A 27993-nucleotide genomic window follows, 5' to 3' on the forward strand; every position below is an offset into this window, starting at 1 on the left:
TAATGAATAACATGAATAAATGGGGTTTTTTGGATGTTAGACTAAATGAGTTTGCTTGCAACTTCCTCAAATGTCTGTACCATATTAGTTCATTTTCAACTTTTTGTATGCACATCCGTTAAGTTTTCAGACTTAAAAGACTTAAGACAAGAATAATGATCTTTAATCTTGATATTTAATCCCTAGATACAATGGATCCTACGTTCACATTACACAGGGCAAAAGCATATTTTTTGAGACCATCCTTGTGTAGCAAAACTTCATGTGGGCTGCTGTGGCTCACGAGGTAGAGTGGGCTGTTCATTGTTGGAGGGTTGGTGGATCAATCCCTTGGGGTGCATGTCAAAGTATCCTTGACTAAGTCTGATTTTCTCAGACTTTGGAAAAAAAAAAAAAGGTACACACGCTCAAAGAACTGTAGTGATACCTTGTGAATCATTCTTGTAAAAAGGACAAATGCTTGCTTTACAATTATTCCATCATCAGAATGTTTTCTTTCATGAATAGAAAACTAAAGGTGAAAATATTTTGACATGTCAGTGTAGATAATTGGTTTAGCTCCTTCAGTTTCAGTTATAGTGCATGCCTGCTCCCTGTCAGTGTCATTGCTTGAGCCACTGTCAAAGTCTTTAGTGGCTCTTCTGTGTCTACAAAGTCTGCTCTTGAAAAAATGTGCTCGTCTCTGCTGATGACAAAAACTTGACAAATGGTCGCTACATAATGTTTTTATTCAACAGATCTTGGGAATGGGAATTTTAAACTCCATATATGTTGGCAGTGAAACCATAATTACCCACACTTGTTACCAGTCACACAATACATCCATCCTGGATCAGACAAACTCATTTCACACAAACAAAAGACAAAAGTTAACATGTACAAACACAGGTGATCTATAAACTGATCACGGTGTATTTTCTAGTTAGAGAACCCTGAAATGACGTGCACAGCTGTAAACTAGTTCTCCTGGCTGGTGTTTAGAACAAGACGTGAGCCACGAAAATACATCCGCACGCTTTCTGACACCTCAAAGTGAAACTGAAGAGATTTCAAAACAAATGAACACAGCCCCTTTCTCACTACTCAGACACACTGTGCCATCTCGCTCACTCATCGCACAGAAATAACACAAGACAGCAGATGAAAAATGAAAACCGGAGCGATTGAGTACAAATGCAGCATGAACAGCCCTTTAACAACTCATTCCAATTAAGAAAAGTCAAATATGATTTCTTGATTTGATTTTTTTTTCTTGTAACATAAATGAAACAAGCAGATTTTTGGAATGAGTTGCTTATTTATACAGTAAACTGGTTTAAATTTCCCAAACGCAGGCAGTGACAGTCCAGCCCGTCACAACAGCTGCGCTTGTGCACAGAGGAGATGTGATCCAGCCTATCAAATACAATCTGGCATGACATCGTACAGACATAAATATTAAAAGAGGCACTATCATGGGCTTTCACTTGTTGCCTCACGTATGCTAATGTGCGCACACACACAAAAATCACACGGGTAAGAATCTGAAGGCAAAGTGTCGGTGGGTTATTCCTTGTACTCCAGAAACTGCTGCAATCTTTTCCTGTGCTCTGCAGACATTTGAATGGCACTGAGGATTAGAAAACACATACATGGAAAAATTAGTATACTTGGCATATTTTTTTATTCAGCATTTGATTAAATTCCATTTTGAATGTCCAGCCTTACTTTAAATGATCTCCAAACGTCGTTGTTATCCTGTAGATGGCAGTCTTGAGAGTGGCCCTGAGAGCAAAGCGCAGTGTTTTGTGAGTTGAGTCTCCCATGCTGCCCGTCGACCTCACTGGTTTACTGGAGGCATGAGGCAGCTTGAAGTGTCGATCTACTGCCTGAAGACAAAGAGGACGCAACACAAGAGCTGTCAGCAAAAACATTATCATTTTGTTCCATGTGCACAACAGTGACAGTGAGGCAGCTGCTGGCAATTACATTCATGTCCTCAGGCTCCCTCCAGCAATGCTGGAAGCACAAATTATATGAAGAGAAAAAAAATCAAGCAAGTAAAAAACAAAACAAAAGCAAACAAAAAAAACACCTACATACACAAGTCAAAATATGAGAAAAATATATGTAAAACAGAATCTAAACTAAAACACAACGATGCCATAGAATCATGTAAAGTGGTGATAAAATGAATACGGTGTGAATGTCAAAGTTAAATATTGGCAATAACTGAATCGTGACAGATGTCAAAAGGAGCTTACTGATCAATACCACGAGCAGTTAATAAACGCTACAACATTGGACTTTCTACACGGCTACTCACCACATACAGACAAAGGCCAAGTAGGTGAAGGAAACACGTTTTGATCACTTGTTTTTTTAGATCGTCAGTTCCTTCAAACTTTCTCAAGTCTTTGCAAGCATAAAGTATTGTTCCATTGCAGTTTCTCAACAAGGCACAAATTTCAGTGCAGGGTTTCTATTCAACCACAGAGTGGTGTGCAATGCAAATTCACACACACTTACCACTATATAGCTGGGCTATGACATCTGATAACAGGCAGGTTTTTTTGTACTGTAGCTTCACCAATATGTGCTCTCAGGGCAGCTGCAGTAAACCACAACAGCTTACCTCTTGTAAGACCAGCATGCAACTGAGAATGGTGGGTAGTGTAGTCTGTACAACCCCAAACTGGTCTTCTGAGAAGGACGCTTGAACAAGGTAAGACAGCCCTGAAGGGGGATATTAGAGGACATAGTCACACAGATATTAAATCAACAGGTCTCGTGTATATCAGATAAACATCAACTCCACATTCTCTTCTAACCTTCTAAAGCCCAGATGTGAGCCTGGCTGTCTGCAAACAGAGCTTGACTGGAGGCTTCTGGAAGCTGAAAGAGATGATGTTAGATAGTACGAGCTCTCTGGTCAACAGACAGATGCACATTTACAGAAGACTAATGATTTAGGTTGGCGGTTAGATGGACAGGTTTTAGTGAGACTACGCTACAACGTGCAAGCAAGATCAAAGGAAGCTACATCAACCTCAGAGCAAAGCAGACCAACCAAACTAGTTTCTACAAGATGATGCCAGCACAATATTTGGCTGTAATAAAGTTAACAGTGTCTCACACTTCTAATATGATCACAATGACAAAATTTCCCCAAAACTGATTAGAGCAAATAAAGATTTAATAGTCAAGTGACTTGCAAGACACTGTGTTACACGACTCCTTACCTCAAGCTTTCAGAGTGATTAGCAAGGCTCATTCTAACAACTAGATAGGTGGAAAAGAGCTACATTAGTAATGTCTGACTTAGTGATGCCTGCACAGGGAGGTTGCTGGATTTGGTCGAACCCAAAGTGAAAATCTACTCTGTCAGGTGAGAGCATGCAGGGAGCCCCACAGTGTTAACAAGCCTGAAGAAGACAGCATGCACATGCAGCACGTCCTTACCTTGTTAAACAAATACATTATCAGCACCCGCTTTGCCAAGAAATGTTTAACCTGAATGGGACAGTTAAGTGTCAATTTATTGTGCTTCCAAAACTTCAAATGAAAATGTAACAGTTAAAAAAATATTGGCTTTTTCACACTTAACCCTTGGCTAAGGTCACCACAACAGAGCATCTGAAAGCAGAGGATGTGACCTTTATATTTTAATGTAGATAAATTAACTAAATTTTACAGAGTCACAGCTGAATCATGATGTTAACATTTGACATTTAAATTTTGAAAATCTAAATTTAATTCATTTTTTTGGCATGTCAATTCATACTGTTTTAACCTGATATTTATGCAGATTAGGCAACAGTAATGTGTTAGGAAGTTAGTAAAGTAAGATTCCAATGATGGCTGTGTAAGATTGATTCTGACTTGTGTAGTCCAAACATTTCCAATGATATCAGAGTACTGTATAGTTCACAAGTCAAAATGTATTGAAAATAATTATTGTAATGTAATGTAATGATTCCTAAAATTCAAAATATTATTTTACCAGATAAAATATTCTGCATCAGTTCATATTGATTGTTGAATTGAGTGTTAAACTAGTCAAAAAAAATATGTTCACTGCTCTCCTGCTTGCCACATGTTAAAGGAGACAGGCAAATGTGTAACACTGAAATAGTAAAATACTTAAGTCGTTAGAAGATGAAAAAAAATAATCATTTTGTATCTGCATTTGCTTGGCCAGTGATCTGATCTGATTTATCACTTTATTCAAACTAGATTTTCTGATTGAAATGTTCTATCAGGGTCAAATTACAGCCCTACTAACATCTATAATGTTACAAGACAAAAGTACCTGTTCTTTTCTGTTTTGGAGGAACTGAGCCAGGAGACTCGGTTTGGATGGTTCCTGCTTGGGGCTGGGAACTGAAGCAGGGGATGACTGAGGACTGCCATTGACCTGTGAATCTGAGACAGAGGCCAGATCACCAATTAGAAAGCTGGATTCATAGATATCTATCCTTCACCTATCTGCTGCTAATGGCATGATACCTGACCCATTAACATGTTTACAACATGCCATGCCAGAAGTTCTAAAACATCTATAATAGCTGAATTTAACTGATTGGCCAAACAATTTAAGGTGGAAATACATACAGCATATAAGATGACAACTTATTAACAAAAAGGTGTAAAAACTAATCAAAAAGAATCAACACATGAAGCCAATGCTCCCTATTACCTTGTACACAAAGTATTTAACAATGTGTATTGGAAATAAGCACCAAGACTGCACAAGCGCTGGCTGCAACTTGTTTGACAGCTTTATTTTACTAAAATTGGACCTTTAAGTATCCGTATGAATTGATTGACCAGAAGGCTTCCATTGGCCTCTTCTCACCTGTGGAGGTTGACCACAGTTTTGGGCCTCTCCTCATGACGTGTGGGCTCTGCACTGTGCCGAACCACGGCGAGCATTGTTCCACAGGAGCAGTAAGACGCCTCAGGGCGGGAGAAGCAAAAGGGCTGTCCAGGTCAGGAGTGAACGGTGCTGTCAGAGGGGTCCGTGGGGTGCCAACAACAGAGCGTGCAAAGACCGACGCTGGAGTTTTCATCAGTAAAGTGGGCCTCGGGCTCATCAGATCTTCCGTACCTGAAGTTACTATTAAAAAGAAAGTCAGTTAGAGAGGATAAAGAGGACTGTTCATAAAATATTCACTCATTCAAAGTTTCATTGTAACACACCTGATGTCTCCGATGAAGTCTTCCTTTCACTCCCAGTAGACAAGGATTTGGCCCTGCCATTGGTTGCAACAGTGTCATGATAGGCTACGAGTCTCTGGGTGAGATCAGTCAGCATAGACAGACACTCCTTACTGATGGCATTCCAGTTATGAGGATGGCCACCTGGAAATGTAGAATGTACAGTTTGCCTTTGTTTTTAAGCTACATACATACACTCTTAATATCTAAACTGTGTCAAGATTTATTTTCAACATGAAGAATCAACAGCTGTTCGAGCAAGAACATCCCGCCTGTGTAGGCAACTTAGCAGACCTGGCTGACTCAGACTGAAGACCTGACAGCGTCTTGATGGGGAGTGTTGAGACAGCAGAGCCAAGTCCTGCAGGGCTAGGAACTACAAGGTGGGAAAAGACACATTTCAACACCCACATTTGATGACCAGTAAGCACAGAAAGAGAGAACTTGAACTTAAAAAGATCCATAGTATGTGTTTTAGCTACCTTCAATATCATTGGCTGCTTCTCAGTAAGAACTTTAGCCAGACACTGGTGGGCATCCTCAGTAAAAGATGACTCCACAGGGAAACTGTACAGCTGCAGATACGAGGAAAGACATTAGACAACATATTACCTCCAAGTCGAGACCCTGAAAAATTACTTTTACTGTTCGCTTGACATGAATTCTGAGACATTCCCCATTAATAATAACAGTTACATCTGATGCTCTTCTTGAACATTCAAAGCAATGACAACATTGCCCCCTAGTGTCTGTAAATTTTCAGAAACAAAAGAAGTCTTTGCTGCTCAATACTTCACAACAGCCACAATTTAGAATCTGTTTTGATAATCAAAACCTGGCCAAGCCCATGAAATTTCATCAGCTGGCACTTTGATCTTTGGTTACATGGTAATATGTAGCCTGAGGATGTGCTCAAGTCAGGTACAACAATGCTGATCAAATAGAAAACCAGAATTTACAACCAGATAATTGAAACAGAAGGGGAAAAATTACAAATGCAGAGATTCCCTTCCTATAGCACTATAAGAGCTTTAGTTTTGCAATATAAGTTATGATATACATTTTGTCTTTTATTGATACACACCTCAGTCACAAAGATCCTAAAGAGCACAAGTGTGATGTGCCACGTGAAGAGGAGGAAGCTGGCACTGATCCACAGGTGGTAGATCAGGGAGAGGTCCAGCAGTCCAGCTATGCTGTCAAGAGGATGGACAGAGCTACAGGTGGACAACAAACACAAATACATTAATTCAGTCACATGTATCCTGCCAGGAAGAATCACTCTGTGGCGGGGCGAAACAACACAACAAGAATGTTTGTTTAATCATACATGAACACAGAATCCATACTGACCTGTTTAGGTAAAGGTTCAGTGTTTTACAAAACCAAGCTTTTGGAATGTATCCTGTGAGGACAAAACAAAAGAAATATTGTTGTGTCTTCTGATAACTTTGCATAAAAAATCAAAGGGAAAATACAGCTATAGAGCTCAGAGACAAAAACTGAATAAGTAAAAGCATGTCTACAGAGGTGCATGAGCTCTGTGTTAGGTTTCATTTGTAAACAGAGTTCACTTACCCAAAAAGAAATACACAACAATATAGTTCCTGATGGAGTAAACTGCTTGAGTGGCGCTGCACTTCACCACCAAAGGTAGAGCTCCCTTAAAGCGAAGGTATTTGTATTGCTGGGGAAGAATAACAACAAATAAAATTAACATCAATGCTGATCATGAACTGCTATTTAAAGGATTGTGCCAGTTGCTGTGTTTTTATAGAGTGTGAGCCAGACTGTGTAGTTGTATGTATCAGAGCTTAAGGAAACCTGCATTTTGATTGGCCAAAGTGGAAACCAGATTTATGTACGAACGGAGGCTGACAGTAAATTAATACAAAAAAACCCCAACAAACACTCTTTAGATTTTACACCAAGCTATTCAGGCAAAGGTATGTTTTAAAAATATTCAGCCTTTGCATCATCACATACCTGAACAGTGTGGAAAGAGATGTAGTTCATGTTATGGATCACACCAAGCAGACTGTAAGACAACCCAACAAAGGCTCCAGCCAGCAGAAGGATGAGGTGATACTCATTAAGACACATCTGAGACGAACTGTCACTGTTGGAAAAAAAAAAAACGGAGCCACTTAGACAAATGTATGAAGCAGGGACAGCTAAGCAGTTGTATGCAGTAGCTACTTACCCATCACTATGTGGGCAAGTGTAGCCGAGTGTTTCATATCTGCCCCCGATGGAGATGGCGCAACACCAAGCCACAACTATTCCCATGACACAGTGGACCGCGGAGTTGACAAGCTGCCGAGGGTGGAGCAGCTGACCCAGCAGAGCGATTTTAGAGCATGCAATAGTTGGTATGACTGAAGAGAAACAGATCAAACGACAGAGTTATAAACAAGGACTAACATAATATAGCTGCTGTATTATTTCTCTTATTTTGATAATTAGACACTGCAGGCAAACTTCACTCAGTGGTGACAAGGAGTGCAATTTAAGCAATGAACATACTGACTGAGTGGGTAATATTATACTGTGTGTAAAGCAATTCTGAAATCATTAATTATAACTGATATCAATGCCACTTGGACGATCAATTATTTTAGTCAGATAAGATACTGAGAATATCAAAAAGGTTTCCTAATTACACTGTTACAAATACAAAGAGTTCCTTCTATGCAGGTTCATATAATTAATCTAACCAGTAACTGGGGAACCCTGTCAATCACCAAACATCCTTCAAGACAAAGCCAGATGTGAATAAACAATATCGACCGCTGTCCTGCCACTCACCTGTATAATACTCCAGGTTCAGGAACCCAACCATGAGGATCACTCCACACAGCAGGATTAATGAGAAGACAGCACTTGCACTCGTTAAGAGGGACAGGCATTCTGCATGTAGAAACAGTCTCGAGTGAGCCACGTGCAATTTCAGGTGGCGATAAATCAAATCTCAAAAAATGAATAATGACTGACCTGATGTGGTCTGAATGGGGTGGAAGAGACTGAATCTGCCGAGGATTACAAGAGCTGCTGTGATGGGTCCCAGTAACAGGACGGCCCAGGCAGTACTGGCTGCAGCTCTCCAGCAAATCACCTGAACAGTCAGCCGTGGTTATAAACAAAAGTAAACCACACCGATGATCACAAAAGCTGTTTAGACGAGGACATTCAAAAATGCTCGGATGTCACATTTAGGGGATTTTCACCCTGCGTTATAAGATTTCAATGTGTCTACGAAATAAAATCTTTAAGCTATAATACTACAGATTCTATATTCATCCAGTGAGTGCTTTCAAAATGTAAGCTTCATCTCTGAAGATCCCCCAAAAGTAACGTGATACATTTGACTTTTGCTTATCCATGTACATGTGTATATGAACCAATACCCCGAACTAAGTCTAAGTAGTGTATATATTTTCTGAAAATGTATGAACTACTAGACGATCATTCTGCTTATCAAGAGACCATTTGGCAGATTGAGTCATAATTATCGTTTTCTCTCTTCCTCTGCAGTATAACCCACTGAATAATGTTCTTTTAGTGTGTGCACACAGTACATTTTGGAAAGACAACCGGATTTGGTTATTTAAACATCTTGAGACAACCTCTTAAAAATAATTGCCCATGTAGCTGCTTGATGTTATTATTTGAACATTCTATGGGTATATGACATTTTGAGTATGCTAGTCGATTACGATTATTTTTAATGGCTTTCTGCCAACTTGAGTCAGTTAAAAACTATCGCATATTAAAAGTTAAAAACTTGACCACTCTATACTAACATTTCAGGAGACATTTCAATCATCTTTTGTCTAACTTTATTTAGCTAACAGTCATTTTGTAAACAGATATTTAAATTGATAACCCCGTTTATTTTTCACTTGCTTCTCTATGGTAACTAAAATATTCATACATGACACATTTGCTTTAGAATAATTGTACTTTCCTTTCTGGTTTTGTTACATATTTTTTATATTGTTGTGAAAACTGAAACAAACCTTCGCTACGCTCGAGTTAGCTAACTAGCATAAACAGACAAGTTAGCACGCTAGCACTCGCGATACATTTTTATCTTTATGAATGAAGAATTAAATTTAGAGACTCACCTTGCGAACAAACCAGCAAGTTTGTTCTGTAGAAAACATGTTCTTGCGATGGATGGAGAGCCACACACCAATAATAATCTCTTCGGCTCTCCTGCTGTCAAACTATTTTTCCACTGAGTTTCCCATATCGCGCCACATGCCTTCAAAGGACCTCTGAAGGGCCCCGATTAAAAGTTGTCCATGTTGCTGCCTGCTGCCAGAGTCGCAGCCACACATTTTCATTCTAGTAAGCCTTTTAAACAATAAAATAAGTATGTATACGGATTGTCTGGCTAATACAAAGCTTGGTTATACATAAAAAGCTCACAAACAATGAATTTTAAAACGTGTCTTAATTTGAACAGATATATAAACTCAGGATACGGTTAAAATAGATAATGAAATTACTGCAATGTCACATTTTTTAATAATAAGAGGCACCAAGACAAGCCATAAATCAGCTTTTGCTTGTTTAAATTTCATATATTTTTACTCATTGGTGTATTTACAGATATATTAATGTATTAATGTATATCCCTCTTTTACTATCTACATGCAGTGTTAGTCAAGTCCACTCTGAATTCCTTTGGTCTCATCATGCAGGTAAGCTTTCTTTTCATGATGATAGCCATTTCCATAATTTGGAAAACTGTGTTTATCCAAAACTGTCTTCTTCTCATGATCCCGGGAGAATGGTTTCGTCTCAAAGGCATTGACAGGGAGCTTCTGGGAGGAACTGATGGACATCTCAGTTTGAATGGCTTTATGGACGAACGGTTTCTGTCCAGGTTTCTGGGCAATAGCTGGCAGGGCGAGCTGCTCCCTCTGGGACTTCTTGTCCTCCCACAGCTTCAGCAGCCGGCGCTGATTGTTTGTCATGTCCTTAAGATTTTGCTGCAATGACTGCACTTGATCCTCTAAAAGTGTTTTGGAGGTGACAGTATTTGCCAGCTCTGATGTCAAATCATCTATAGTCAGACTCAGTTTCCCAGCCTTTTCCACCAGGGAACTGCACTCGCGCTCCTTCTCATGAAAGTCATTGATAATGTCCTTTGTGGTCTTTCCGTTGAACTTGGGGCTGCACTCAAGTCCAATGTCAGTACGAAGAGCCTTCACTTGTTTCCTCAGCTCCTTGTTGTCCATAGTCAAGCTCTTCAGTTTCTGCTTCAGAGCCTCAGTTGAACGCATCCTTGACTCGTACTGTCTGAGTTTCTCTCTGAGAACACTCTCTCTGTGCATGGCATCGTCTCTTTCCTTCCTGCATTTCTCCAAAAGTTTCAGTGTCTCAAATTTGGACACTTTTTCACCTTTCCCATTTGAGGTGGCCATCCTGCAGCAAGGTTTCCAAATCACTTTATAATAAAGTACGTTTTAAAAAGGCATTTGCTTTTTGAAAAAAAAATGTTATTACTCACAAGCTTTTCAAATAGTCCTTCAACATTTTGTTGGTAAAATCCACATCACAAGCACGAGCGCCTGCATGCATGCCTGAGACTGAGGCAGGTGACATTCCTCTAAGAGGGTTATCTGTTTGACAGGCAGCTCCTGTGTAACTCAAAGCTGGGGCTAGAATGACCATTAATTAGGGCACCACCATCCCTTTGACACCGTTTCAAGTGACACAATTTTTTCCCCCTATTTTGTTAATTAATCTAAAAACTTTGCCATTGTGTTAATCAGTGGAAATGTTAAACAAAGACTTAACAGAGGTGCATCGTGTGTGAGCAGTGGCTACACGCTGTGTGCCTGCAGGCTGCACGCTGCACATACATAAGTAACATTTTCCACTGCAGGTGATCTGTGCATCCAAACAGTGACACAGTAGATTCTATCAGTTTGCTCGACCACACGACAGTTCAGATGGATGAGGTGGAAAAAGAGCAGCAGCAGCCAAATGGCCGCTTTTAAAGATAGTTGCTCTCTTTGAAATGCTGAAGTTATACCTATTAGTTTCGATCTCTCCCTTAAATATTTAAAATATCCAACTGTTGAAATGTGCTGAGAGCCTTTTAATACCGTCAGCAGCTGGCGGAAGAGTCGTGTTGCTGACTTGTGTGGGGCTGGGGTGAATTAAGGTCATCCTAACTAAAAAAAAAAAAAAAATTAAGGTTTACTGAAAGAAACAACAATTTTTCACTGACCTTTTGAACACTCATAGGATGCAAGTATTCTTAAAAGGAAAAAAATGTGGACAAAACAACTTTGGTATCATAAAAATGAATCGTTTTCATTTTGTAATGACAGACTTATTTGCTTTCTTGCTGAGAGTTAGACAAGATGGTCAGTGCCACTTTAATATTTGTCAATTGAATATAAAGCCATTGCTAGCAGCTGGTTAGCTTAGCATGATGACTGGATAGGGATGGAAACAGCTAGCCTGGCCCTTTTGAAAGGAAACACAATCCGCCCACCAGCACCTCCAAAGAACACTTATTACCACAGTGTAAATGAATGTATGATCGCTATGAGCTTGACAGGTTATCAACATCAAGACATTCTAAGAAGTCGATGCACACAGCCTAGAAATAGCGGGGGGCCTTCAACACCCGGTTTTACGCTTCAGTTTTTGTGCAGATTAAACAAAGACAGAACGTGTTAATTAGTGTGAGTTAAGAGGTGGATTTTGGAATGATACTTTAGACATGAAGGAGGCATCAATCCTCTGATGAAACTTGTAGCAAGAAAGCAGAAAAAAAGACTGAAGACTTCATGCAAACAATCTGTTTGTTGAGTTTATTGGCGACTGAAGGCTCTGAGTTGACTGTAAATTGATCATTGTCAAGAGAAATGATGGTTTCATTCGTCATGGTAAATCCCACAAAGACCATGTTTTTTTTATCCTATGAGGAAACTCAACATATCAAACATATTTTACATTTTATCAAATGCAGTGTTTCACAATAAAAACAGATTGATTAAAAAATAGTTACACAAGTTAGAAGTCCCTTGGACATTCAGAACAGGTCTTTGGCATTAGTTGTGGGCACTTAAGGTTAAATCAGTTAGAGGAATGTACAATAAATCTATTTGTACATAATATGCCCAACCTTTGAATATCTTACAAACACTTATAATCATTGTGCTGTTTGTACAGAAAAAACCTATACACAAAGTATCCTAGCCAGTTCCCATTAACGGAATATTTAAAAAAAAATGCATATACAAAATGTATTTGATGCCACCAACATAACTCCACAGATCTGTTATCTAAATATTTCAACAGATGAACTATACAACAAAAAACTACCGTACTAAAAGAGAACATATTTACTGTGTGACAACAAACCCCATTTATCTTTAAGGAAGCGTAGAACTCATCCCATTCAAAATAACATACTTGGTACCAGTGTTCATTTTCAGAGGTCACACAGTCCAAACAAGTGTACACACTGCAGGCTTTTAAAGGTCTCAAGCCAGAATGTCCAAGTGCAGGTGAAATCCAGATGACCCATGACTTCATCAACACAGCAACCCGATTCTCTCTAATAAGGCAACAGGAGAACCTGCAATTCAAAAAGAATAACACTTGCTTTGGGAGGGAGAAATCGTGTAAAAGGAAGTCCGGTGTCAGATGTTCTGCTATTGTAGGTTTAAAAAAAAAAAACTGGAGCAAAACCCTTAAATAGACCGACAATGCTACTGAAGTAGGTATCATTGTTGATACAAGTGAATGCCATGCCATGAGGAAGTACAAAGTGGGAGAATATGTCTTACATGTATCAAGTTGTTTTTTTTTTTTTTTTGTAGAGAAGGATTATGATATGAAGAGCTTCTGTGACGCTATTGTTTACCTTCAGACAATGAAGGGCTTTCATGATGAATGTGTAGCTGCAGCATGTGTGGTCTTGATCACCTCTGGCACTGCAGCATGTTCAACTGGTATTAGTGTTTCGAGTTTGCTGAAGAAATAGACCTGAAAATGAAACAAATAGGAGAAAAAGTGTAAAACATCCCTACAAAGAAGCAATAATAGTATAAAAAGAAACTACTGATCAATCATGAGCTGAAGCAGTTGTGTCTGTGAGTAAGTGTGCAGCAAATGTTCGACATTACAGGAGAGAATACCGTATTCCTGCAACCCATTCATCTTTGTCAGCCTTCAGACACGGGATTACTTTGTAGACTAATTACATGAATGTGACCAGACATATGATACCTCTGTGGACCTGACCGTATTCACTGTAATAAGTGCACTAATGGCCCGTTCTCACACCAGTTAGCAAATGCGGTCACAGTTTCCGATGAATAGAGTCTACCGAGGGGGGCAGTTAACTTGACACTATCAGGTATAGTCATTTCCCAGAAACACACCGGGAGCGACACACGAAAATGTCTGTGTAGTGTACTGCAGTCTGTGACTGACAAAGACAAGCTGGGTCAAGGCTTGGCCATGCTACTGAGATCATTGAGGACAAATGGAAGTGAGTCAATCATTGTTGTTATCTACACCGAGATGGACAGGGCGCTTAAATTAACTGGATTAGTACAGATGTAGTTTGCCAAAGCAGGACAATGAGCGTTGTATCTTATTTCAGCAAACAGACTTATTTTCCATATCTCTCACCTTTTTTAATTAAATCCTACAGACAAAATTATATACATGCCAGAATCATAACTGTAGTGAGGACACTTACCTTGCAACCAACAGCGAGCAGAGCGTTGAGAATAACAATAGCTAACATGGTTGCTATGATAATTTTAGGGTGGTCATCCCGGACTGCTGGCCAGAAAGTCATCACCAGAACTGAGCCGGAGAGGCAGAGAGCCACCATGATGGAGCACCACCTCAGCCATTCATATGGGAGAATCCATAGGACCTAATGTGGAAAAACAACAGCTCTGTATACAGTGTGCATCTCGTTTTATGAGAGCTATTATAAGAAACAATCAATGCCCTGAATGTATTCATGGTAAAGGGGAAAATAAGTATTCATCAACTGTAAGGATGTGTAATGTGTAGCGGACACATTATATTGTGATGAAATGTGAAACAGTTATTTGTTTTATATGCATCCATTCCAAACAATGTTCTAAACTCAAATTAAATGGTATATTGAAAAATTTAACAATGCCGTCCTGGTGGTTAATGAGCGGAGATGATGGCTCCAGTTTATGCTGTCACACTGTTAACTTTTATCTACTTACTTTTGCAAAGTATATGTTGACAATCCACTCTGAATGGATCAGAGTAGCTACTCATCTAAACTGTTTAATCCCAAAGTCTCTCCCCGTAAATTTCATAAAGGTGAATGTTATCAAAATGTTAAACAAAAGCAACATCATATTATTATATGTATATGTATCATATATATTTTTCTTGTTGTCCACAAAGTCTATGGAAAAAACATGTCCAAAATTTGATTTTATGAAGGAGTATAAACTGTGTACAGAATCTTATTCATCTGCCCCACTGAGCTCCTGCATTAATAATTAATATACCCACTGTAGCTTTTTTTCTGTCAGTTCCACACACATCATTCTGCTTCCATAAACATTCATTACTGCAAGAAATATGTATTAATCCACAGCTGAAAATGTTTCTCAAGAAATCCAATGTTTACACCAATTTTAATAACAGGTGCAGGAAATTCTGAGCCTTTCTTTTAAAAAGGGGGGGGGGGGATTCATTTGTTACCCACTTTTTTAAATCTATGTCTTCATAAGTTGCCATTGGGCTTGGGGGTGAGGGCCAAAGAAGAGGGATTTGGAAAATAATGACAGATGGACAAAGATGCTTTGGCCTTTTCATGGGATTTACTAACTACAAAAAGTATATGTGTACACTGTACGTGCAACACCGATGTGGTAATTAATATATGGCCTGATACGACTGCAGGGTTATAAATGCTTACACATATGTTATTCTTAAATTTAAAAACAAATGTCAGATCTTACCACTGCTGGAATGTAAATTGCGAGGGAATATCCATACACACAGATGATCTCCATAAAGGAGTAGGTCACCAAGTTCATAGCCTTGTTGTTTCTCCACAGCAGGAAACCCCAGAGGGCGAGAGGCACCAGCCAAGCATAGCTAAAGATCGCTGTTGCTGCTATGGTCACTGGAAAACACAGTAAATAAAAGAAATAAGAGCATTTGAGAAAAAAAACAGTTTCATCTTATATTTAACCTGAATAAGTAAACCATAATAACACGAGAGTTTGACAATACATACCTTTTCCAAACTCTGGGGTATACTTATAGTTTGGCTTGCCTAACTTGCACAGAAAGGTGGATATGTTTCCACTGATGGCAATGGCAAACACAAGAGTTGTACAAATCCAGAATGGTCCTGAAAGCACATATATCAAACATTAGAATCTAAGTTTATAAGTACCCGTGTTTTCTATAAACAACATTCAATACAAATATTACAAAACTCAGCCTAAGTAGACAACAGGAGCATGGTGTTCTCCCATTTACCTATAAACCTCTAATTAGGACTGATGGTAAATGTCTGAATGCTGACCATAAAGATCTGGATTTCTTCGAAGGTAGACATGAATGAAGTTCTTTCTGGGCCAAGGTACCATTGATCCAATGATTCTCTCCCTCACCTGAAAGAAAAGAGTTAAAAACTCTGACGTCCATATTGCATGAGAAATTCTCACACTGTTTCAAGCAAAGATATCAAAATAAGTTAGAAAAATATTACATGATGGGTCTCGATGTCAAAAAACTGTTGGTAGTACTCAAAAGTCCAGAAAGGGGCACTTTTCTTTTGCCCAGAGAGAAGCTTCAAGTGGGGGAAAAAAAGACAAAAATGGAGAAAAACAAAATGAATCAAATTATTATTATTATTTTTTTTTTTTTAATGCAACAACATTTAATGTGTCATGTGTTTTTGTTGTTCAGACCTCTGTCTTGTCATCACTGGCAAGTCTGTCTTCGTCGTCACCATCAGGAATGAACCCAGCAGCCATTCTTTGCTTTTCTGCTTTGGTATCGTCATCATCAATGGTAATGGTGGTAGCATCTCTGTCTGCTTCCAACAAACTGGACGCTTCTTCAAATTCTATATTCATAGAAAGGATGAACGTGGAGACATTAATAAGTATGGATGGCTGCAACCAGTGCATCATTGTACAGCACAGGGAGACTTCTCAGAGATGTGTGTTTACAGAAGTCATAGAAACTGCCAAAAAAATATATAAAACAATCTGTAAAAGTTATCAATGAAGAATCTTCACTTCATAACCAAACTTAAAACGGTGGCAAACACTCACCTTGAAACTGAAATGGATCATTTGCCGCCATTGCCCTGAATTCACTTAGTGACGTTTCTCAGATTCGTCTCTAAGGAACTTATCAAGTTGTTGTTGCACTAAGGCACCAATTTAATCTCATAAAGCTGTGAAAGTAAGAAACATAACTTATTAGCATCAGAGCCTCAATGTTCCTTACCGTGTGACGTGTTAAAATGTTGTAAAGTACGCGCAGTACAGCAAAAATAGGAAATAACATTACAAGTTAGCTTAGGTTAAGCTAGCCAAGCCTTCAGTTGACAGCTCTTCAACAAGTAATTAACACACACTGAATGTTTTACATAACACAAGGACGGGCAAACAAAACAGCAACAGTTTCGACCGTGTATTTTTTAAATAAAGAAATCCATAGTCTTTTGTACACAATGAATGCTCACCAAATTATCTTCCAAAGAGGATAAAAGTCATTACATTTCTCTGTGCTAGCTCCGTGCTGCGTGGAACAGGAAAAACCTACCCTGTAAACAACACGTCTTCCGGTTACAGAGAAGTTTTAAAGTAAAGGCTGAACTTTTTAAAGACATAACATATATTTAATCGTAATCTAGAGAGTCGTACGTGGTGTTTTTACAAGTTTATCAAAATGGTATTCCTACTATTATTTCTTGCTTATTTGGTTTGTTGGGATCTCTAAACCTGTTACTATGTCTCCTCGCATTTTATTTTGAAGTTAGTTAGCGAGCGAAGAACTCTCAACGACAACATGCACTGTAGGGCTACAACAAGGAACTCAAAATGCTGGCAAAAAAAGCGGTGAAAAAGTGGTAAATAACGTGGCAGAATAAGATGAGAAACGATATCAGGTAATAAAAGAGGCCTGCTTAAGACTTGGCGATCAATTTAGCCTTGGTTTATAACTCAGTTGAAGGCTATAGATAAGCTAGCTAGCAAGCTATCTTGAGTTTTTGTAATGCTTCAGGTGTTTAGCCGGCTAGCTTACTAACGTAAGAGATCAAAATTTTCCAGATAAAGGAAGGGTGTGACATTAGTATGGATAATAGCATCATTTATGTCCGAGAAAGAGGCAACCTTCGTCGTGTTAGTGACATAGTCTTGGCACAGCCAAAGATAGTGTCATCCTGCAGGAGGACAAATCCTTTTGTGCTGAGGAAAGAGCACTTTATATTCACCTACAATGCAGAAGGAAGTCTGAGATACACCACAAAATCTCTCTTTGACATCACTCTGTTGTTTGTGGCTGACAACATTCACCATGTGGACTCTCTGGTGGGCTTCCCCGAGCAAATAGGAGACAGACTGTTTGCAGCAGCAGAGGAGAACCGTGTATTTCTAAACACTAATATTTCTCCAAAAGCCCTGCAGCTTTTCAGCGATGCATATGGGGAGATGGTACTTGGATCCCTCTGTCTCAGAAATAGGTGAGTAATAGTGGCAGCATACTGTATCTCCAGCCTCCCAGTTGTCTTTGCAAGAAACAGCAGCATCTCTTGGGCCCTTTCGTTTCTTCAGGTTTCCACTCTTGCATGAGAGGATGGATGAAATAAAAACTTTTCACAGTCTGAAGTCTCTGGATCTGTTTGGCTGCAGACTGGGCGATGAGCATGAGATATTCCTGCACCTAACGTCCAGCTCACTGGCAAGGTCATAGCAGATTTTATCAGTAGCAAAGACAAAATCTAGAGAAATTAAGAGACAAGTAACACTTTTGCTTTGCTTCTTTAGCAGCCTGATTCAGCTTTCCATCGGTGGCAACTGTCTGTCAGATGTCGGCCTACAAAGATTGACTGCACCTATCCGGATGATGAGGAAGGGACTGGACTGCCTTCAGTTTCTCGACGTTTCCTGTTAGTAGCCAAAATACGATCCGTTTTCATCTTGAAGTAGCAGCGCAAAAAACCACCACCTTCAAATTAAGAACGCATTTAAGTTGAAACCCACCATTAAGATGTTATTAATTGTTCTATTTCTCACCTAGATAATCCTATCTCAGAGAGGGCTCTCAGATACCTCACATGCTTCCCCAAACTTGAAAAACTTGATGCATCTGGAACCGACTTGAAGGTTCGACAGTAAATGTTGAGTGTAACATTGGGCTGTAGTTTATTGTAATGCCGCCATCTAAATGTAATTTATACCTCCAGCTTGGCACACGGTTGAAGACAACCATACGGGACCTGTTGGGGCTCATTTATTCAGAGAAAGCACTGGACACGTTCGATCACTCGGGATGTAAAACAGAAGGTTGGGCAGAGCAGGTGAATATTTTGGGAGTGATTGAAGTAAACATATGTTTTTTGTGCACAATTCTTAAATCGTAGGCCAAATGCTGCTGATGTGGAGCTGTTGCCACATAAACAAATGTTTGTTTCATTTAAGGTTGTAAACCAGTGGGAAACAAATGGCTCACAAGTGCCAAAACAGAAGAAAATGGATGAATCCAGAACATCAGCACTTCGCTTTTGTAAGTCCATTTTGCAGCACATTCACATTGTATTAGTCCTTACGCTGTCACACTTGTAAAATAGTTTTAAGGGTTTTTTGTCTCTAGTTGGAAGGCAGAAGTTTGTCAGAGAAGTCCTGAATGCGGCACCGTTGGTATGTCAGAGCGAGGAGGAGGCCAAGAAAGAGAGACTGCACTTCTGCAGACCTGCAGCAAATGGACACATACCGGAGCGACAGACTCCTGCCACGACAAACCATCAAGCGAAGCCCTCCTGGCACAATATCAAGAAAAGACAGCGTCAGACAGAAAGTTCTGACAGTTCACGCCAAAGCCCTCCTACAAAACGTGTGTCCTCATCGGCCCTTTCTGCTGAGGACATAGACTTATTGAACAGCTACTGAGGTATGAGTGGCATTCCAAGGGGCGGAGAATAGAATGAACAATGAATAAGAACATTTTCCAAGATGACTCACACTGGTGAGCTGTTAACACTTTTGCTTGGATCTAAGTTGGGTTATTTCTATATATATTTTATAAATAAAGATGAATATTTTGCAGTGTTTTGTCAACTTCCTTGCTTGTCAGTTTTCTGTTTGGAGACATAAATGGGATGCTTTTCAGACAAGAGCCCATCAGTACCAAATATAGCAGATTTGCGGATCAATTGCATCAATACTCGATTACAAACTGGGCTAAATGGACAAATGTCCAGAGGCCCCAAACGCAACAAGCTCACAGAATCAAAATATTTTGGGGGGAATATGCAGAACTGATCAGTGTCAGCAGTTCAGGTGGTTGCTCAGTTAATTAATCTTGTGGCCTTGTTTCGAAAGGTAGCTGTGCAAGATTTGTGTTCAAATGTTGTTTATATCTGAATTGCTGTTTTAAAAAGTTCTTCACAAATTCGTATTGCACTCAAATAACATTACACAGTTTTAAAAAAAGCATCAAAATTGATCCAGAGCAAACATATTTTTTAATTCCCCACATTTCTCTTGCTTGTCAAAACCTGGTGCCTACATTACCAACACTGCAATTTGACGTGGTATGGCCATCCATACACCGATGCAGGTGAAGCCTATCGCTGGCGCTGAATGTGACCAGTGCAAGATGTGAGGCACATGGAACTGAGTTTGCTGGTTTGCAGTATGTTTGAGGGGTCAACCATGCAATCGTGTCAGCTTATTGGATGTGGCAAAACTCACAAAAATTTGCAAGATGCAAATTTTCTTCACCACCAGATGTGAAATTTGCCCTCTCGCGTGCGTAGCATATAAGTGAGCGGGATCACTTGCAAAACCACTGCAGGTTTGCATATGTGTGACCGTAGCCTTAAGCAGAGATGTGGAGTGAGCTGTGCAGTTCTGGTAAGCTCGCCCCTTTCTTACTCCACATCTCAAGATTGTTCTTTTTCAAACTGACTGACTTCAGCTTCAACCAGTCTCTCCTAAGAGACATCATTTGAGGCCTTTCATTACTTTACACAGCCTCCTCTAGATAGACAAAAGGCTTTAAACAACTTTTTATACTTAGAACTTTTACTCTCCAAGACTTGTAAACACACTTTGATGTTTAGAATCATTTCAGTTCCCCTTTAAAATCAAATTACCACACAGCAAACCTGGAGGTTAGGTGGTATTCCAAGTCCAACACAGAAAAGTTGTACAACGGAGTTGAAAAACGGAGTAAATACAACAGGTCATGTTTTTGCCCTTGGGCCCCTGGTGGCAGGTTAATTGAACTGACAAAGAGCTACTTCTGGGCATATTTACAGCAAAATAACAAGACACCATGATAACAGCAGGTTAGGAAAAGTGAAAAAGGAGCATATTATAAAACAATAATATACTATAAAAGATAGCAGAGGATCCGTTTTAGATCCCAATATCAGAACTTTCAATTCCAAATCCTGTTATGTTGCATTACTGAACCCGCAAGCCCTCAGTCTACTTCCTCATTACAGAGATTAGAGTGATAAAGCGGTCAGACTGTCATCACACAGTAAACTAGGGCCATTCTCAGCAGCTAGATGACTCAGTCTTTTACAGTAACAAGGAGCATTAAACATACCTGCACGTAATATTGCTCAAAACATGTACAGTAAGTGAAGGCATTTCTATGATTGACAGCTTATTTTTTAAATTTTGTTTTCTTGAAAATGATTGCAGATTAATTTTATCCTTACTTGCTACCTATGTGTGTTGAAATTCAATGTTAGATGATAGACCCCGAGTAATCTACAGCAAATAATGACACACCCATGTCAAGCGCTTTACTCCATTTTGTTTAATTCTGAGTCACCTTTAGAGAGAACAGACAACAGTAAAGCAGGAAAGGCCTACTGTACGTACCATCACTGTTAATTAAGATTAAGAGCGTAGAGTTTTATTGTAAAATTCAATATGTGGAAATCACTGCAGTAGAAACATGAAAACAAACAGGGAGCAATATTAGCGTGGTCAATTTACCAAAAGTTGAGGGGGTCTGGGGTGAAACCTGCATCACTTCAAGTCACAAATAGTTCATTTCAACAAAATAAGCACACCAACATATACCAAAATGCATACATCAAAAAATTTAAGAAAAATTCCCAAACCTATTTTTTACCTGTACTCCTATCACTATACTATAATGCCTCAATGTACTAATATACAGAAAATAAACCTTTTCATCACTTCAGTTTTAAAAGCTTCAAAAAAAAAAAAAAAGGGGAGACGAGATATATCAGTAATACAAAATTTTCGGCAAGTAGTTACTCCTGTTTAGACCACAAGAATCACGGGGTCTCGTGCCAGAGGATAAAAATCAACTAAAGATTATTCATAAAGGAGGACATCCCTTCTCTGCTACAGCTTTGGCTTCTAGATGTCGGACTGGCCCAGGTTGACTTTGGAGGGGAGCGGCCCGGCCTCTTCCTCTGGCCCTTTGGAGGTGATGATCAGCAGGGAGGATGCTGGGTATGGGGTCAGTTTCTGCTCCCGAATGTACTCCTTGTCACCGTAGATGCTCAATTTCTGGAGAGAAGAAAAAAAAAAACGACAAGTAATGATGTAAGTATGAAAACTAAATCCAACAGCCAGTCATGTTAGCAGAAAGTCTGGATGCTATAAATTGATCTGAATTGATGTTTACCAAAGCGACACAAATCTCTTGAAAAGAAAAAAAAATAAAGACAGGACATCACATACCTCGGCAGGGACGTACTGGTCTACAGCAGTTGCCACAGTGGCACAACAGATCCAGATCAGGACCAGCACAGACAGGATCAGAGTTGTGGTTAGGATCCACCCTGGTAACCAAGGGTTCCTGTAGACGACAGCACAAACAGTAAGCCCTCTGTGGCTCCACTGGAATTAGATCCTTGTGCTGTTAATGTCATGCATTACTATGCAATTTGAAAAAGTTTAATTTCCTTGACAGTGTAGATAAATGTGTGCTAACCGACCTTGAAAGACAGCTGAAGAGGTTGTATTCATCGTCGTAGCTGCGGTCCCCCGTCATGTCTCTGTCCCTCTCCTGGATTAAAGTGCGGTGGTATTCTTTGTAAACTGGCAGCCCGGGGACTTAAAGAGAGAACAAAAATTACTTGACACGCGCACACACACGCACGCACGCACGCGCACACACACACCAAACTCCATGAAAACGACAATAAAAAAAAAAGATCTGTCAGTTTATCTCTTCATGCTTTTCACTGTTTTCCGAAAAATCTCACATTCAGACTCACTTCATGTCACGATTGGTCAGACATACAGTATAACAAGCTGGTGAGAAAGCAGTCAGGGTTTTAACTTTGCTCTCTCTCTGGGTCTCAGTTTTCATTCTATACACTACTATGTCTATCACTTTTAATGTGAACAGTGGAGTGAAACACTATCAACGTCTTCAAGGAGTGACGTGTATGTACACAACTATCCTAATATTTACACAATACAGAATACTCTTTGACATCCAGCTTTCAGCGTAGCTGTTTGGAAAGGACTATAAGAGCTTTTGATGTCAGATGAACCATTTCTTTTCTAATTTAACCCAGTCTTGAACCTTGGAGGCCATCAGCTCCCTCTGTAGTTGATTATTATTTGGTGTGCATTATTTTTAGCTGTGGATAAATACATATTAAGTGCACTAGTGAGTATTTATGGCAGCGGGATGGTGTATGTGGGATTGACTGAAAATAACCTACAGTGCCCATGAAGAAACTCACATCACTCACTTTAAGTGGAGGTTAATAAAACTGAGTAGAGGGCTTACAGCTCTTCTGTGGTTCCTCGTTATCTTCTTTTTCCACTTGAAACTGGGAGAAAAACTTGACTTGTGGTTCAGTCTGTGAAGCAGAAGACAAAACTGCATATTTAAGAGTGTTAATTAAATCCTCATATCAGCACACAGTTACCAGATGAAATGTGTTTTTTTTTTTTTTCTGAATATTAGAACGAATCATCTACTTTTTCCGCAACCTGGAAAATGACAACTTTGCCATCATCGGCCTGGAGGTAGAACGTCCACGTGGAGGTGATGAAGCTGTGGGCCTGATTCATCACGTCCTCCCAAAGCCCTCTGACCAGGGTTAGAGGGTAAAGCATGTGAATCCTGGGCATCATGGCCTCCAACTGAAAGAAAAAGCAGCAAAACATGTATACACTGTTCTCCATCATACTGAAAAGTCCATATCCATACAGACCGCTGAGTGATTTTTTTGTTGTTGTTGTTTTTACATACTTGTACCTGCTCATGCCTTTTCTCGGCAAATGGAAGCTGGTTCTGACAACCCAGGTTGCAGGCATACTGCTCATCAGTCTGGCTGTAGGCTTCACGACAGGCTGCGGGACAAATAGGTGTTTGAGGCAAGTTTAATTTGTTATGGAATATGGCTGCGCAAGACATGGGGCAAGTTGTGTGCATGAACAGTGGTTACGGCTTTATTGGGTTGCGATTACACAGATAACGAGCGCTACCACAGAGGCCAGGACACCGTGAGGAGGGGAATTACATTAGACATGAAGCGCTCAGGGTGTAACTTACTCGATTCGCACTCGGATTTGGTCTGGTTCAGGTCTTCGCCGTCTCGAACGAACTGACAAATGGAGAACAAACGGCAGCCTCTCTGACAGGCGTACAGTTCCTCCTCCTGCAACACAACCCGAAGGACCAGTTGAATGTCTCGACAAACAACAGTATCCGTAAACAATGACGCACATTCTAGTTTTGCACAAATAACAGGCTCTCGGTGGCAAGAAAAAAACACGCAATTAAACAGAAGGTGAGGCTGTTGCTTCGCTAAGTCACTAAACGTTAGGTTAGCTAGCTTGTGCTACCAGACCTTACTTTGCCCATCGAGACGAGTACTCACCCGCGGATATGTGTGCAAACTGTACGTCATTTCACAGGATTTATGGCAGGATGCTGTGTTTCCCAGGACGCTGTCGAACACATCCGAAGACGCAAACGTGCACGCAAGCAGTGCGAGAAGTCCAAAAGTGCAGACAGAGGAGGTAAAAGTCCCCATTTTACCTGCGAAAACCCAAACAAACAACACACTCTTCTTCTTCTTCTTCCTCCTAAATCGGGGTTGTTGTCTCGCGGGAACTCTACACCACGCGAGACTGTTAGTTAGATGTTTTGTTGTGTTTAATAGATGCTCGTACAGACAGGCTCTGTTATCGTAATTCCATGTTCAAATTATGGAAGTATTCAAACGATAAACAGTGTGACAACACCTTATTCGTTATCTTATTGAACTAAATATTTCTAGTTATCCTGGCTTTGAACTTGCTATTCTGTCTGTGGCTATCTTAGGTCACACTTTTATGCATACAACTTTGTTTGTGTTACATGGTATTTGAAGTCATTTTATTTTATTTTTATAATTGGACACATATTTTTCTGCATATTCATAACAAGAGGTAAGCAGCATTAAACACACACATTGGTAGCTGCACATCAATCCAAACAACTGCATTTGACTGTGAAATACATAATTTGACTCTTCAATTTGACTCGCAACACACAAGTGAAACTTGCCTGATCAGCTGATTCCTGATTAGAGATGTAAAATAGGATTTCACTCAATAAGAAATGTAATTTGGTACTTGAGTAAAGAGTTACTTAACTAATGGCAGGAACATAAGCCAACACGGGACTGGTAATAATGACAGTATGAAAAGGTGTCACTGGCTAAAATGGAGATGAAATTACGTAAATAATATAAATAATTCACTGTGAGAATTATATCACAATAACTGAGGGTGTCATCATTGTTATTATTTAGCTATTTTTCCAGCTGATTCATACCATTGATTAGTTCTTGATTACTGTATCGTGTGTACTGAAATGGCTGCAAATGTTCTTATTTCACAGATTGTTTGGTTAGATCCATTATCGTGTTATTTCCGACAGTACCTGAAGGTAACATTAGTAGCTACCATTTACCTTTAGCCACTCAGTTGTAGCTAGCTTTCTCAAACATGTTTGCCATATTTGCGGTCATAAAGGCAGCTGTCAATTAGTCGAGTACAGACGAATGACTAAAACCAAACCAGCAATGTATTTAACTTCTCGAGTTTTAAGCAGGTAATACATTAGAGGTGGCTAGCTAGCTAAAGTTCGCCAGGTAGCTAACAGCTAATAACAGCACTGGTTGTCTGCGGAGTAACCATCTTCTGAACTTAGTTTGTCGTTTAACGTTACTCACTATTAAAAACAAAAGAGAAAAAACAACCAGCACATTAAGGTAGCTTGTTAATTTCTATCTGACGATGGACAAGTTTGTAGTCCGGCTCCCAAAGGGGGAAACACCAACAAAATCGAAAAGCAACGAAAAGGTTTACAAACAAGCTACAATTGAATCTTTACGGGTGAGCCACCAGTCCCACTTCTAAATCATTATCCAGCAAACCCTAATGTTTGACAGATTTAATTATTAATACATTTCCCGTGTGTTTCTTACAGAGGGTGGTTGTGATTGAGGACATCATGCGCTACAAGTCCATGTTGGAGCTACCAGAACAGAGCAAAGACAACCTGCTGAGTGCCCTGACAGACCTGAGCAAGAAGATCCCATCCAGGGAGGTGCTGAAGTCAACTAAAATAGGTAGAGTGAAAAAAAATCTTTATGTTAAGATGTTATTTAACAGTTGGTTCAATGGTATGTTGATGTATTGCTCTGGCAACTGACATAATGCTCTCTTGATCATGAAAGCAGAGCCAGACTGAGATAATATTGCCTGGTATGCACTGATATGAAAACCCTGCCTCTGTTGACCACATTTGAGGGATCATTGCAAAAAACCTGTATGTCTACGCCGATATATCGATATTCAAATTCTTCGCCTCCTAATATAGGTGTTGGCATTGGCACCCAAGTCCAGTTTTGTCTCACATTGAAAGCATAAGCATTTATTGTTATTATCGTTGTACTCACGATGTGGCACAGACTTTACAACATCAAGTCAGTTTAAACTAATAAAGAATGGACAGCTCATAAGTTGAACAAAATGCAGGGTTACATTTCCTGAATTGGCTATCATTGCATCGCTTAAGCAGCATTATAAATCAAAAGGGGAATCGGCTCCTAAAATTGTGTTTACCTCATGCATACCAGCCCCTTAATCAGTTCGCCTAATTAGTTCAACACAGTGTGAAATCCTCTCCCCTCTAAGGTCACACTGTCAACAAAATGCGAAAGCATCTGGACCCTGAGGTGAGTTCAATGGCAGCAAAGGTTTACACCGACTGGAGGACATTCATCGAGGAGAATTCCAATAAGCCGTCTATTGAAGTGCGCTCTGACAAACAATCTGAAGGACTCCGGAGCAACGCTAGAAGACTAATGTCTGAAGCCCTGGAGGTCAAGGTGAGAAAAAGTGTCTCAGCCAAGCTCATTGTGATAGCAAACGTCTTTGTGTTCAACTCATTCTGTTTACTCTGTTTGTAGCTTACAATTCATTTTCCGCTTACCTTACTTAATAGTGTGTGGGTATATGCAGTAAATAAGCGGAGACGTGACAGTCACAGTGTGTGGTCAATTATATTGATTTTTGTTTTTGTATCAGGGATCAGTAAAATAAACCTTACATGAATTGTAAATTCTCAAAGCTTTAATAGTTCCTTCCTGATCAGAAAACATGCCGTGTGTTGTAGATGTTTAAGACCTTTACAAAATCAATAAGTTCCACTTAAAATTCAGCACACATGATCTGTGCAGCACATGGCACTTTTTCTAATGTTCAGTTCAACTGATATACGTTCAGTCCATCCATTATCTGTAACCACTTCTCAGCCCGGTTGACATTAGGACAGAGGCCGGGCACACCCCGACAGGTAGTCAGCTTGTGACAGGGTTAACTCACAGAGATGGACGACCACTGCACCACCCACCGCTCATTTCTGAGAAGAACTGTCTTTTCCTCATCTTGTTTCTCAAGTCAGAGTAATTCAGTATGTAGGCTAAAGGTCCATGGATATCTTTTTATTTGTCTGTTTGCTCATGTATGTTCCTTTTTCGCCTTCTCTGACTTACAGGAGGATTCTGGTCTCATAGACAACATTGAGAGAGAGGTGTTTCACCAGAGCTGCCGGTTAGTCAGCAGCTCATACAGACGGACTATCAGAGCGCTGGTGTTTGCCTTCAAACACAACCCTGAGATCAGAGCTCAAGTGAAGGAAAACGCAGTGTCAGTTGACCAGCTGGTTTCTAAATACAAGAAATAACTGATAACCAAGCAAAACCTTTGACTACATATTGAAGACATATGGATGTTTTACTTGAAAATTTTTTTGATGCATACACATTTTATTGTTTTTTTTTTTAATCATTTTTAAAAGATATTTTTTCATTTTCTGTAAAATGTATAAAATACTTTTACACCCTGTGGCACATCAGCAACCTTACACTGTTTTATGCATTTAAATCACTGTCGAGAATATGTAATTTATTGTTGTGATGATGATGATGATGATGCCATTCCTTTTTTATACTCCTGGTCAACACTTTTATACAAAATATGATTGAAAATGACA

The 27993-nt window shown here is 39.6% G+C and overlaps 6 protein-coding genes across 13 annotated transcripts; 2 read left to right on the plus strand and 4 right to left on the minus strand.

Annotated features, from left to right (window-relative positions):
- Positions 1–705: 705 nt before the first annotated feature.
- ndc1 (NDC1 transmembrane nucleoporin) lies at positions 706–9494 on the minus strand. Of its 2 annotated transcripts, XM_037084946.1 has the most exons (18): positions 9327–9493; positions 8194–8314; positions 8008–8109; positions 7403–7577; positions 7186–7318; positions 6778–6886; positions 6553–6604; positions 6284–6416; positions 5682–5774; positions 5494–5575; positions 5182–5343; positions 4838–5098; positions 4292–4404; positions 3442–3492; positions 2811–2874; positions 2615–2715; positions 1708–1868; positions 706–1609 (listed from the first exon to the last, which is right to left on the minus strand). In XM_037084946.1, exons 1-18 carry the CDS (start codon positions 9363–9365, stop codon positions 1546–1548), a joined length of 2016 nt encoding a protein of 671 aa, XP_036940841.1. In that variant the 5' UTR covers positions 9366–9493; the 3' UTR covers positions 706–1545. The 2 variants fall into 2 exon arrangements, with proteins under 2 accessions (XP_036940841.1, XP_036940842.1); XM_037084947.1 differs by lacking the exon at positions 3442–3492 and having other exon boundaries at positions 9327–9494.
- Positions 9495–9866: 372 nt separating this feature from the next.
- zgc:113691 (uncharacterized protein LOC503529 homolog) lies at positions 9867–10634 on the minus strand. The gene has a single exon (XM_037084132.1). It carries the CDS (start codon positions 10632–10634, stop codon positions 9867–9869), a length of 768 nt encoding a protein of 255 aa, XP_036940027.1.
- A 1377-nt stretch (positions 10635–12011) lies between these two features.
- yipf1 (Yip1 domain family, member 1) lies at positions 12012–17079 on the minus strand. 2 transcript variants are annotated; one of them, XM_037084737.1, is made up of 10 exons: positions 16949–17079; positions 16533–16657; positions 16164–16321; positions 15962–16042; positions 15776–15863; positions 15482–15598; positions 15201–15367; positions 13940–14122; positions 13097–13218; positions 12012–12808 (listed from the first exon to the last, which is right to left on the minus strand). In XM_037084737.1, exons 2-9 carry the CDS (start codon positions 16561–16563, stop codon positions 13117–13119), a joined length of 927 nt encoding a protein of 308 aa, XP_036940632.1. In that variant the 5' UTR covers positions 16564–16657; positions 16949–17079; the 3' UTR covers positions 12012–12808; positions 13097–13116. The 2 variants fall into 2 exon arrangements, with proteins under 2 accessions (XP_036940632.1, XP_036940633.1); XM_037084738.1 differs by having other exon boundaries at positions 16983–17001.
- A 149-nt stretch (positions 17080–17228) lies between these two features.
- lrrc42 (leucine rich repeat containing 42) lies at positions 17229–19535 on the plus strand. Of its 2 annotated transcripts, none has more exons than XM_037084735.1 (7): positions 17229–17950; positions 18042–18173; positions 18255–18376; positions 18508–18593; positions 18674–18787; positions 18909–18993; positions 19081–19535. In XM_037084735.1, the coding sequence occupies exons 1-7, from the start codon at positions 17562–17564 to the stop codon at positions 19374–19376; spliced, it is 1224 nt and encodes a 407-aa protein (XP_036940630.1). In that variant the 5' UTR covers positions 17229–17561; the 3' UTR covers positions 19377–19535. The 2 variants fall into 2 exon arrangements, with proteins under 2 accessions (XP_036940630.1, XP_036940631.1); XM_037084736.1 differs by having other exon boundaries at positions 18258–18376.
- A 1703-nt stretch (positions 19536–21238) lies between these two features.
- tmem59 (transmembrane protein 59) lies at positions 21239–24561 on the minus strand. Of its 4 annotated transcripts, none has more exons than XM_037083507.1 (8): positions 24326–24561; positions 23998–24103; positions 23695–23795; positions 23433–23585; positions 23227–23299; positions 22421–22538; positions 22164–22281; positions 21239–21989 (listed from the first exon to the last, which is right to left on the minus strand). In XM_037083507.1, the coding sequence occupies exons 1-8, from the start codon at positions 24479–24481 to the stop codon at positions 21837–21839; spliced, it is 978 nt and encodes a 325-aa protein (XP_036939402.1). In that variant the 5' UTR covers positions 24482–24561; the 3' UTR covers positions 21239–21836. The 4 variants fall into 4 exon arrangements, with proteins under 4 accessions (XP_036939402.1, XP_036939400.1, XP_036939403.1 ...); XM_037083505.1 differs by having other exon boundaries at positions 23421–23585; XM_037083508.1 differs by having other exon boundaries at positions 23701–23795; positions 24326–24560.
- A 798-nt stretch (positions 24562–25359) lies between these two features.
- tceanc2 (transcription elongation factor A (SII) N-terminal and central domain containing 2) lies at positions 25360–27991 on the plus strand. 2 transcript variants are annotated; one of them, XM_037083511.1, is made up of 4 exons: positions 25360–25545; positions 25924–26065; positions 26634–26827; positions 27496–27991. In XM_037083511.1, exons 2-4 carry the CDS (start codon positions 25948–25950, stop codon positions 27682–27684), a joined length of 501 nt encoding a protein of 166 aa, XP_036939406.1. In that variant the 5' UTR covers positions 25360–25545; positions 25924–25947; the 3' UTR covers positions 27685–27991. The 2 variants fall into 2 exon arrangements, with proteins under 2 accessions (XP_036939406.1, XP_036939404.1); XM_037083509.1 differs by having other exon boundaries at positions 25361–25829.
- Positions 27992–27993: the final 2 nt, after the last annotated feature.

Source organism: Acanthopagrus latus, chromosome 21, assembly GCF_904848185.1.
Source record: "Acanthopagrus latus isolate v.2019 chromosome 21, fAcaLat1.1, whole genome shotgun sequence".
Lineage (NCBI taxonomy): Eukaryota > Metazoa > Chordata > Actinopteri > Spariformes > Sparidae > Acanthopagrus > Acanthopagrus latus.